The sequence below is a fragment of the Doryrhamphus excisus genome, linkage group LG20 (assembly GCF_037039965.1).
Source record: "Doryrhamphus excisus strain RoL-2023G ecotype Guam linkage group LG20, RoL_Dexc_Guam_v1.1, whole genome shotgun sequence".
In the NCBI taxonomy this organism is placed as follows: Eukaryota; Metazoa; Chordata; class Actinopteri; order Syngnathiformes; family Syngnathidae; genus Doryrhamphus; species Doryrhamphus excisus.
In genome coordinates this window covers 10,116,106-10,128,654 of record NC_136376.1, presented here as the reverse complement: position 1 = coordinate 10,128,654, position 12,549 = coordinate 10,116,106, and the positions used below count along the sequence as shown (strand labels likewise).

The 12,549-nt window shown below is 41.3% G+C and overlaps 1 protein-coding gene across 2 annotated transcripts in view; it reads left to right on the top strand.

The window, feature by feature from the left end:
* The window catches only part of arid4b (AT-rich interaction domain 4B), a 53,261-nt gene that overhangs the window by 34,007 nt on the left and 6,705 nt on the right, over positions 1-12,549 (top strand). For both annotated transcript variants that reach the window (XM_058058069.2, XM_058058070.2), the window contains exons 10-16: positions 4,636-4,712; positions 4,786-4,934; positions 5,020-5,092; positions 8,531-8,625; positions 8,736-8,833; positions 8,979-9,177; positions 10,568-10,791. In XM_058058069.2, the coding sequence (XP_057914052.2) occupies positions 4,636-4,712; positions 4,786-4,934; positions 5,020-5,092; positions 8,531-8,625; positions 8,736-8,833; positions 8,979-9,177; positions 10,568-10,791 (915 nt within the window). The remainder of the gene's footprint in view (positions 1-4,635; positions 4,713-4,785; positions 4,935-5,019; positions 5,093-8,530; positions 8,626-8,735; positions 8,834-8,978; positions 9,178-10,567; positions 10,792-12,549) is intronic.

The window sequence follows — 12,549 nt, the reverse complement described above, 5'->3', positions numbered from 1 at the left end:
AATCAGAAATGGCTTAAATGGAAGGTAAAAGCCCCTAGATTAGGCTTATTATAGCAAAAAACCGTCTTGTATTATTCATTGAGTTTTATAATTGAATTGGGACAAAAAGGTCAGATTGTGCTTGGACAAAAATCTTGTTGCATACCAAAATAATGTTTTCCCTTGAAAGCACAAACATGCCACAAAAACCTCAGAACATAAAATCAGGGTGCCTTGGTAAGAAGAGTTAATATTATGTATGACTCCCATGAGCTAGGAGGACTCCATCCATACTTCCCAGCAGTTACAATATTAACTATTTGAAACTACTTAAAATATGGTAAGACAAAGAAAGACGTCTTGCATGACTCCCAGACTTCATGAAGATTCTTCAGCTTCATCTTCCAATGCTCCTTCCTCATCTAACCTCAAACATGTCAATAATGTTCATGTCTGATGACTGGCCCGGGCAATCCTGCAGAAACCCGACCTTCACGATCAGGAACTTTTGTAACTTGGAAGGTTGTGGGCAACATGACTGTAGAGAGAACTTAACAATGGTGTTGCATTTGCCAAAACGCACAGCTTACAGAAAGGGTGGGCAATGGAAAAGTGGTACAAGGTTGTATTTATTTATTTTCTGATGAATAATTCATTAAACTGCATTCCAATCACCACAAATACTGCAAAAGACCATTTGGAACCCGCATGAACCCAAGATTCACCCAGAAAACGGTCAAGTTTAGTGGAAAAATATCATGGCTTGTGGTTCCATCCATTATGGGGGTTAGCCATAGATGTGCAGAATGGATCCAAGATCACAGGAGAAGGCAAAGTTCTTCAGTGGGATGGCGCTCCTTCTAATACTCCAGCCTCCACATCAAAGTTCCCGATAGTGCAGAAGGTCAAGATGCTCTAGGATTTCCCAGCCACACAAACATAATTGAACATGTTTCGGGTTACATGAGGAAATGGGCTTGGAACATGAAGATGGAGTCATTGCTTAGACATATGACTGGAGTACTCCAAGCTCATGGAAATCATACACTATCATATCCAATATTATTTCTTCCTACCAAGGCACCCTGACCTTAAGTTCCGAAGGAAGGAAAGGAAAGGCTTTTGTCCACAATCTGACCTTTCTGACATAATTAAATGATAAAACCCAGTGACTTTATTTTGCTATAATAAGCATAATCTAGAGCAGGGGTCTCAAACATGCGGCCCGCGGGCCAAATGTGGCCCGCAGGACACTAGTTTGAGGCCCCCGCCTTGATATGAAAGTATAATGTTAGTGCGGCCTGCGCAAGTTTGATATGGATGCTGTATGGTATCATGTACCCAGAAAAAATTATTACGTTTGATTAATGTTCATGTTAAAGGTTAATTAACTGTTAATAGTTATCCTCCCTATCCGTGTGGAAGTGGTAAGTTTTTGGCTGTTTAAGTTTAAAGGAAATAACTTGAAGGCTACCGTTTAGGTCGCTAGCTCTCTAGTTTGCGAGTTAGCATGTGTTTCAAGACCCTGCAGTTGCGCAATATGTTGTAAATAAAAAGAGTATAAATGTGACTATAGTCGTGTTTTGTCATGTCTACAGGGCTCTAATAATGCTTTGTTCATTTTAATCTGAAAAAAATAATTTGTCTACCCACTAACTATGTTTTTTTAAGTTTTTATTTTTTGCCGTTTTATTATTATTATTATTATTATTATATTTATTTATTGATTACTGTTTGATTGATTTTCTGTATTTTTGATTTGTTTATTTATTTTTCATCTAAATAAAAATAAATCAAATAAAAAGTAAGATATTTCAGAACAGTGGAATGTTTTATCAGAGCTTTTCTTGTAGAAAATTGGAAATTGGACGTTTAAAAAAGTATAAAATTTATAAATGCGGTTTTTTGTTTTTTTTGGGGGGAAAACCTGATGCGGCCCAGTCTCACCCAGACCCGAGCTCCAGTGGCCCCCAAGTAAATTGAGTTTGAGACCCCTGATCTAGAGGCTTTTGCCTTTCATATAAGCTATTTTTGACTCCAAATGAGCAACTAAAAGTGAAGTTATCACCTATTGTTCCCACAGCTTGGATAAGTGATAAGACTTTTGTTAGGCACTGTACCTCCCCCTTAAGTCAGCAGTCTGCAATATATCTCCTGTGTAAGTCACCAGCAAATAATTACAGCACACAAAGTGTGAAAAGACCTCTTATCGTGTCTTGTGGTTAATGGTCAGGTGAAGGGTACTGTCGATTCCAGGGAAGATAAATCTCAGATGAAATGCAGGTCATATTCTTCTCAGATATTGTTACCACGACTACTGACTGTCGCAATTTGAATTTACCCTCAGAAATCAATGCCGTGTATCAAGGGCTGGATTTCAGAAATAATAATGTGTGAAGATGGAAAATCTATGTGGGTATTAATGAGATTTTCAAGGGTTGTTTCCTTTTCAATCTGCTTGCTTTTATGTGGAAGGAATAACAAGATGAAAGGAGTGGTTGTGACTGTTTCTCATTATTAATACAGAGTACAAGTTTGTGCTGTCAGGCACATGTCTTTGTGTAGTCGTATTTACATCACTATTCCTGTTCAGCTTTTAAGTCCTCATTGGTTCTTTGGTGTGCATTTTTTTGTTAATTAGATATCGCATCCAAAAGATTGTGTCATAAATCATTGTTTTCACACATGCACACACAACAGTTAGAGATAATTCACCCTTTGATGCGACTTTCAGAAACAATGGCCGTAGAACATATTTTAGGGAAAGCAAGGTCACACATCCAGAGGGCAAACAAGGGTTATTCTTAGTTGGACAGCTGTGGTTAACATAGCAACAGTGGAAAGTTCTAGAGCTTGCTAAGTACACAAACTGGCTATTGACCTGGATTCACAATTATTTATCATTTGTTGTAAATTACTGTCACTTTATTGCAAAGTACTGCAAGTTTTGTATTGGGATGCAACTGTAGTTTTATATGTAGTACCGTAAAATCCGTACTGTTTAGTGCACAGAAATATAAATCACACCCGCTAAGTTTTAAAGAGAAAAGAAGATTGCTACATTCATAGGTTCCACCCGTAGTTTGCATTTGCTTTTCAAAGAGTTTGTGTAAGACCGATGGCTTAAACCAGGGGTCTCAAACACACGGCCCGTGGGCCAAATGTGGCCCGCAGGACACTAGTTTGAGGCCCCCGTCTTGATATGAAAGTTTAATGTTACAAGGTGACAAGATATTAAAAATAAATAGTATAAAAAAAAAAGTACAGCATCCTGTAAAATGTGCTTAGTTTCTTGTCTTCAAAAACAAAAACCAATCAATCATTAAAAGCCATTAATTAATATGACATGATCCCCATATTGAGTGTCTATAGCAGGGGTCTCAAACATGCGGCCCGCGGGCCAAATGTGGCCTGCAGGACACTAGTTTGAGGCCCCCGCCTTGATATGAAAGTTTAATGTTAGTGCGGCCCGCGCAAGTTTGATATGGATGCTGTATGGTATCATGTACCCAGAAAAAATTATTACGTTTGATTAATGTTCATGTTAAAGGTTAAATAACTGTTAATAGTTATCCTCCCTATCCGTGTGGAAGTGGTAAGTTTTTGGCTTTTTAAGTTTAAAGGAAATAACTTGAAGGCTACCGTTTAGGTCGCTAGCTCTCTAGTTTGCGAGTTAGCATGTGTTTCAAGACCCTGCAGTTGCGCAATATGTTGTAAATAAAAAGAGTATAAATGTGACTATAGTCGTGTTTTGTCATGTCTACAGGGCTCTAATAATAATTTTAATCTGAAAAAAATAATTTGTCTACCCACCAACTATATGTGGTTTCTTAAGTTTTTATTATTTGCCGTTTTATTGTTATTATTATATTTATTTATTACTGATTGATTGATTTTCTTTATTCTTGATTCGTTTATTTATTTTTCATCTTATTTTGTGTAGAAAAATAAAAAGTAAGATATTTGAGAACAGTGGAATGTTTTATCAGAGCTTTTCTTGTAGAAAATCGGAACCAAAGCGAAGTTTTTAAAAAAAAATCGTTTTTAATAAATGCGTTTTTTTTTTTTTTGAGAACCTGATGCGGCCCAGTCTCACCCAGACCCGAGCTCCACTGGCCCCCAAGTAAATTGAGTTTAAGACCCCTGGCTTAAACAGAAGCCTACCAAAAAAGTAATTCATCGTAATCTTCATCTTCCTGCCAGTGTTGGATTTGAACAGCCTCGTAAAGTCCGTCTGGCTCTCTCTTTCGTTGTCGTTCCCAGTTGGCAATTTTGCCTGGACTTAAATTAGCCCTTGAGCTAGTCCTGTCCATCACACAGTCGTCCAGCCTTCGGTCTCGCTCCACGCTGTCAGGATCCATTGGCGGACTCGAGCCAAAGTTGCTGAATCGATCGCCTTTAACTTGAAAGCTGTTTCATATGCATTTTTTCATGTGTATTCCATGACGAGGGTCTGTGTTTGAAATTTGAATTTGACCATACATTAGCTGCATCACTATGTAAGCTGCATGGTTCAAAGCGTGAGGAAAAAAGTAGCGGTTTACACACCGGAAATTACAGTACATCTATTATTATTATTATTATTATTATTATTATTATCTCACTCCGCAAAAAGCTGCCTGTAGGTCTGCTAATCGGCATCACTTTGTTTTGCAGTTACATGGTGCTGCGGAAGGATGTTCAAGAGATCGATGCAGATTGTCCCCCAAAAGCGGATGCAGGGCTCAAGCCAGGTGAGTTCAGTAGTGGCTCCCTTCATAGTCGTCTAACATCTTTAACCCCCCCATGTGTTTGTGTGTTAAACAGCACTGGATGCAGCCTTGGAGTTCCAGCAGCAGTTGGTCATTCCCAACACCTGGAAGACTGAAGTGAAAGAGGAAAGCTCTAGCAGCGAGGTGGATGATGACGAAGAAGAGGAGGAGCAGGAAGAAGATGCGAATGGCGAAGAAGAGGAGGTGAACACAGAGTCTTGGTCACGCTTGTTTCTCCACAAACTTCAAGCGAAATCAGCCTCAAACTGCCTTGTACTCCTGACGACAGGAGGAAGTGGAGCCCTACCCGGAGGAGAGGGAGAATTTTCTGCAGCAGCTCTACAAGTTCATGGAAGACAGAAGTGAGTTTAGACCAATGTAACAATTAGTGGTTACTTAATGAGCTTTTTCACACCGATTTCCCTGGTATAGTGAAACACGAAATGGAAGGACAGACAAAATTAGCAGGCTTTTAACTAAAAAAAAAGAACAGAAACTTGGTGGTGCGTGAGCAAATCGGTTGCTTCGGAGGACGATCTGGATTATTCATTCATTCATTTTCTACCGCTTTTTCCTCACGAGGGTCGCGGGGGGTGCTGGAGCCTATCCCAGCTGTCTTCGGGCGAGAGGCGGGGTACACCCTAGACTGGTCGCCAGCCAATCACAGGGCACATATAGACAAACAACCATTCACACTCACATTCATACCTATGGACAATTTGGAGTGGCCAATTAACCTAGCATGTTTTTGGAATGTGGGAGGAAACCGGAGTACCCGGAGAAATGGGGAGAACATGCAAACTCCACACAGAGATGGCCGAGGAATTGAACCCTGGTCTCCTAGCTGTGAGGTCTGCGCGCTAACCACTAGCCCGCTGTGCCGCCCCCGATCTGGATTAATGTGTTGATATTTATAGGTTATCACATGGTTTGGCTGGTATCAGGCCAGGTATCATTGCTTTTATGTGGAAGGAATACTGGGCTGATACTGGCACGCGGGGGCATGATACTGGGCCTGATACCTGACAAACCATGTGATGATCTTATTATCACATACCACAGTATTAATTGGCCCTGTACCCTAGAAACCGCCCATGAATGATACGGGAAAAGGCCGAAATGATACTGTGTCAAAGCCCAGGTCAGTGATACTGATAAACTATAGAGTTCAACCATGTCCAGTATCAGCCCCCGTAGCTGTCCACTCAGAGCGCGCTGCTCTGGTATCGTGCCCGTGAAACAACCAATCAGAGAACAGCGTACGAGCATTTGTTTTGCTGCCGTCTGTGCTCTGTCAACATGTCAGCGGTTGACACTCCCGGTGAAAGACAAATAGGGAAAATAGCAAACAGAATACAGTAAAGTCTCGTTAAATCGATATTCTTGGGAGTCGGAAAAAATACCGATATAACCGGACTATCCATATATCCGATCCTGCACCGAACTGCATTAAAAGTGGCCAAACACATGCCTGCAACAGAAGAACCAACTGCGTTCGTGGTTTCTCTTGTGTGTATAGATTCTATACAGGCATGTGTTTGGCCAGCTATGTGGGGCGGGTTGAGCATGACCTGTGAACCAGGAAGTACGGGAATCGGTGTGTGTGCTGCGATCTGGTGGTGGAAGTGTGAAAAATAAAGTTGACTGGAAGCAGCCGTTCGCCGTGTTCTTTTTTGGTATTGAAATCCTTAAGCAAAGATTGATTTAAGCTGCTTTTGTATCGATATAAGCAGACCAAATTGGCTGGCGGGAGATGAAAAGGGCATCGTAGTAACCGGATTATCATAATAACCGGGTATCGTACTAACGGAACTAATTATATCATAAAAGATTAGAAATTTGCCGGGAAATGAAAATAGTATCGTAATAAGTAGTAATTCGTTATAACCGATATCGATAAAACGAGACTTTACTGTATTAGAAATGGAACGTTTTATCACCATTAATGAGGAGGACACTCTTGAAATGATCGAAAAAACTAAAAATACGAGTCGGAAAACCAAGGGCGACTGCAACTGCAAGAACGAACGAAGACTGGTAGAAAGTATTCCCCCGCCTGAGTTAGACAAATACGTGTCTATGTTTATTGTAACGTCGTTGCCGACGCTATGGAAAGGACACGACTGTGATCGCTAACAAGCTTTTATTACACAACAATACTGGCTACTGCCGGCCGTAACCACGCCGTTGCAACCACCGCCAGCAACGCAACAGTGCTTCCTCAACACGACACGCCCCCACCCCTGGTGCATTCACAGTCACGCGGAACAGTCAGACACTCAAGAGCACATGTCAACATGAACACGTCAGGGTTGCTACATTATTTTATCAATCAGAAAAGAAAATGGGGATGAATACGAGCCTGATTCTCTCAAATCAAAATTCAACTCTCTGGCACGTTACATGATGGAAAAACAAAAGTACGGGATAATAAGCTCATGATTAAATAGTATGTGATAATAAGATCATCACATGGTTTGTCTGGTATCAGGCCAGGTATCATGCCCCCAAGTGTCAGTATCAGCCCACGTACTATTTAATCAAAAGACCATTTTGTTTCCAGAAAATGTTCAGTTTATTACATGTACTATATCTAAACAGTGTAAACATTCATTCATTCATTTTCTACCGCTTTTCCTCACGAGGGTCGCGGGGGTGCTGGAGCCTATCCCAGCTGTCTTTGGGCGAGAGGCGGGGTACACCCTGGACTGGTCGCCAGCCAATCATAGGGCACATATAGACAAACAACCATTCACACTCACATTCATACCTATGGACAATTTGGAGTCGCCAATTAACCTAGCATGTTTTTGGAATGTGGGAGGAAACCGGAGTACCCGGAGAAAACCCGTGCATGCAAACTCCACACAGAGATGGCCGAGGGTGGAATTGAACCCTGGTCTCCTAGCTGTGAGGTCTGTGTGCTAACCACTAGACCGCCGTGCCGCCCCAGTGTAAACACAATAATTGTAAAAATATTTCAACAATAATATTTTATCAACAGTCTGACATGTTGACAGAGCACAGACGGCAGTGTGTGTTCACGCTTGTGCGCTGTTCTCTGATTGGTTGTTTCACGGGCACGATACCAGAGCAGCGCGCTCTGAGTGGACAGCTACGGGGGCTGATACTGGACATGGTTAAACTCTATATTTTATCAGTATCATTGTCCTGGGCTTTGACACAGTATCATTTCGGCTTTTTTCTGTATCATTCATGGGCGGTTTCTAGGGTACAGGGCCAATTAATACTGTAGTATGTGATAAAGGAATTTATTATTACTTTTTGGGTCACTGTGGTCCTACCATCCTCCATGAACCAGGAAGTACCCTGCTAAGTAACAGACAGACAAAGACACGCAAATATACTTTAAAAAATGGTGAAAATATAAATCCAATCTGTTCCAGACTCCCCAAAATGTGAACTTGTTTTTTCCTTGTGTGAGTAATTATAGTGTTACATGCAGAAAACAATGTAAAACCATTACATATGACAGATGGATATTGTTTATGTGGACTTCTCATACATTCTGGCAAGATTTAATTTGATTGTGTTTCTCGCCTTCTTTATCTAAATGGTGGCCCCATGGCGGGTTATTTAACAATGGCACTGAATTAAGTATGCCCCAATGGAGAGACGGCATCGCTCTGGGCGTTTTGTATGGGCACTTGATTGTGGAATAATACAATACAGGGCAAAAGGACTAGAAAGGTCTGTTCTGTGCACGTGATTTGACTGTACTTAAATGATTTATATTTTACTTTGGTGGTTGGTCATAACTTTATTTATCTGCTCCAAAGGAACGCCCATCAACAAGCGGCCTGTTCTGGGCTACAGGAACCTCAACCTGTTCAAGCTCTACAGACTGGTGCACAAACTGGGAGGCTTTGACAATGTGAGTACCACTGTGGCACAGCAGTGACTTTTTATTATAGTCGGACTTGGTCATGGCTCTCCAGTGGACTGTGTGCTAACCCCCCCCCACACTCTCTCCTGTTTGGGCAGATTGAAAGTGGCTCCGTTTGGAAGCAAGTCTATCAGGACCTCGGAATCCCTGTGCTCAACTCAGCTGCTGGCTACAATGTCAAATGTGCTTACCGCAAGTATGTACGAATGCCGCATCCATCGGGGCTCTTCAGGGCAAATGTTTCTTGTTTGTAAACCGCTCTGTACCCAATGAGTCAAGCCAGTTTTTAGGACAATGTTTTTTGTTATTTTTCATGTGACAAAAATTGTGCTTTCATGCAGGTACCTTTATGGCTTTGAGGAATACTGCACTTCCACAGCCATCACCTTCAAAATGGACCTCCCTTTGAAGCAGACCACCAAGGGAGAGTTGAAGTCAGAGGGTGAGGGCGGAAGCCCAGCAGCCACGTCACCCACCCCAGAGGAACAGAAGGACCATAGGAATGGAGAAACAATCAACACACAGTCTGTAGTCTGCAAGGTGAATTCATATTTTGCCATGCTTTTCATAATATTTCCTTTAATATGTAATCTTTCACTCTGTCAAGTGATGGAATTGGATACTTCCCCTGTAGACCGCTTCTATTTAATTACGGAATTTATGCATGATGCAAGCAACACTTCCTGAACTTCACATTTAATGTCTGTACCATAATTGCTAAATGTAACAACCATGCCGCTAAATTGTCAACACAGATCTTCTCGTTGTATGAGGTGTGTTATGAAGCGGAGTTATGGTCCCTATTTTATGCCTTCATGTCGTACACATGCTCTGTATAGAGCGGAGGGAGTCACTTGCTGTGGCCGCCATGGTACACTGTAGTCGGACATCTGCTCGGAGCAGACCCGAGCTACCATTGTTAATGTCGATGATGTTTAATGGTAACGGTTAATAGTGCATTCAAGTCCGATCTGATACTTATCGTAACTTGGATCGTAAGTACAATTAGTACAGCTTCTTCCTGGATATTAACACATGTGACAGATGTTTGGCTCAGATGGACATTTCAATGGCTGACGTGGGGAACATCAAGGTAGGTTGGACTGCAGTGCTTAAAGCGGCTAATTTGTGCATCCACTAGAGCAGGGGTGGGCAAACTTTTTGACTCGCGGGCCGCATTGATATGACAAAATTTACGGGGGGGCAGACTATATATTTTACACGTAACAGTCCACCTGGTATTATTGTATCTGTAAAATTGTCATGCAATCTGCTATTATTATTTATTATTTTATATTTATATTTAAATATTTTAAAAATAATAAAATATTAAAAAATAATTACAATAAAATTAAAATTATAATTATTATATTATTATTATGTAAAATATGCAAATATAACAATAATATTATGTATAATTAATATAATAATTAGCATTAATATAATAATTATAATAATCATAGTAGTTCTAATAATTATTATAATAATCTAATAATAATAATAATTATTATTATTATTATTATTATGTGCTTGTGTCCCTTTTTTCAGGAACACTTTGTAAACAACAGACCATGTCAAAAAACGAAATTGATAAAACCATCAAAAGGTTGGCTCAGGCCATGATGCCAGGTTGTATGTTGAGTTTAAATGAAATACTTTGGAAAGATTGGGCGGGCCGTATTCAAACACTTGGCGGGCCGGATGTGGCCCCCGGGCCGTAGTTTGCCCACCCCTGCACTAGAGCCTAGCACACGGCCACTTCCATACTATATATTATTATACGTAGTAGTGACGCCATAGTTCAATCTGGCCTTCTCCAAACGAGAAGTCTCTTCCTGTTTAACTCTCACAAGATCTCGTGACACCCCTGATAAATACGCACATTTTGTTTGTCAAGTCATTTTATATTAAAAGCATCCCTCTCCCTCAGGAGGAGAAACCCGAGTTGGCGCAAAACAAAAGTGAGTCTTCAAAAGCTGAGGGAAAGGACAGCATTGGAGATAACAATGATGACAATGAAGAGGAGGAGGAGGAGGAAGAAGACAACACCCCACCCTCGGGAGACGCAGATGAAGGCTCCTCGACGTCTCGCCTGGGAAGCGAGAGCATCAAACAGGAGCATGATGAGGAGCGAGAAAGCAAGGACAACTCTGGGTAGGTGATTTGTAGGGACGACTCCTCCACCGTGGCACAATGGTGCAAACACATCAAGGGCGGAATGGCGTCACTATGCAATTATCCGTCTCCAGAAATATTAGCAGGATGCTGTTAAGGACACCATTGTCTTTGCTTGGTGGCGGCATCCACCGGGACATTAATAGCACTAATTCCCACTATACTCCCATTGCTCCTGGATGCAAGAGAGGAAGGGTTCCCTCTCTTTGCCTAACTACGCTTTTACCCACTGCGCTGTTGTTATTATTACTCATGGCTTAGTCAGCATCAGCTGGCAAAGCCTGACTGCTACCTTTCACCTGGCATGTCACACTGTCCTCACTCTCTGTCCTTATCACTCACTCTTTTACACTGTCTCTCTCTCTAGCCTCACCCTGTCAGTGCACACAACAAGGCCTCTTGACTTCCACCCTGCCCTTATATTGACAAAGCGACTTGTCCACTTGTCCTCTCTTCTCTCACTCTAGCTCCTTCTTGGCTTTTTTTTGTGTTCAGCTTTATCAAATGTTCCGTGTGAGTGTGCGTGAGTGTGATTGTTGTTGCTGACGCATTAGACGACTAGACGTCTACAAGGCAGTAACCTTTTAGAGGCAAGATTAACTCTGCGTGTGGACAAATGTTAGCGTTTGGTTGTTAAAACGTGCCTGTGAGGGTGTCTTTTAAGTCGCTTCACAATGGGGAGAGAAGCAGCGTCTAATTTGTGGCTGTTTACTTGAGGTCTGGTGGGTGTTTGTTCAATTTGTACTTGTGACGAGGCTGAACTGTTGTAAATGAACTGCCTGTGTGGTGCCGTAGTGCAGTGCTTAATGCTGGATGACTCCAGAATAGGATGCCATCATGTTGTCATGGTACATTTTTCTCATCCATAGTTGTGCTGACTTGTTGGTCCTTTAATCTGAAAATAAAAAAAGTTGTGTTCACCCTTAAAAAAATCAGCTAGGCATAGATTTCATAGAGACACCCAAAAGTAAGATAGTCAGTAACATATCGTGAAATAACAATATATTGTTAATATACTATATTATAGTATAGCTGATTTCTCACAGTTGCTGTAATTTTATTTTCTCATTTTGGTATAATTTCCTACACTTATATATTTATTATTGGACATCACAATGCTCACTACTGACAACATGGGGAAATTTGATTCTATTTCTATACTTTAGGTTTATCCAGATTAATTTGTTTAATTGACATTGACATTAATTGACCCTTTAAACTGTTTTACAGTCTAATTCACTGTTTTCATTCATTAATTAGATTTCATTTTGGGTAAATATTCCCAATAATCGAGACGTTATTGGAACCAGTGTTCTTAGTAGACATTATTTTTATCCTGCATTTGTTGTTTCAGTATTTTGAGTATTATCTGCTTCTTTGGTTGTCCTGTGTGGACTACAGCACAGATAATGTCATTGTCCTGATTGTGCCATGTTGGACGTTGGAGTTTCTAGTAGGGATCCCCTGCTCTGAGCTGCTGTTTATGGTAGCAAAAACAATGGAATATCGTAGTTGTGCTTCAGGTTGCTGTGTTTGCCTGCCAAGTCGTGCTTTGCTGTGCTAACATGCCCCCGTGACTCTGGAGCCCCTGTGGCCCCTGAGCTTTAGCCACTTAACCGGCACTCCCCCCTGCACTGCCAGTAGACCCTCCAGCTTTGACGTCTCCTGACTGTTTCTCACTGGCTCCTCCTTGTGGCTGTTTTGCTCTCTACAGCGTATGAATGATAATCCCAAGCG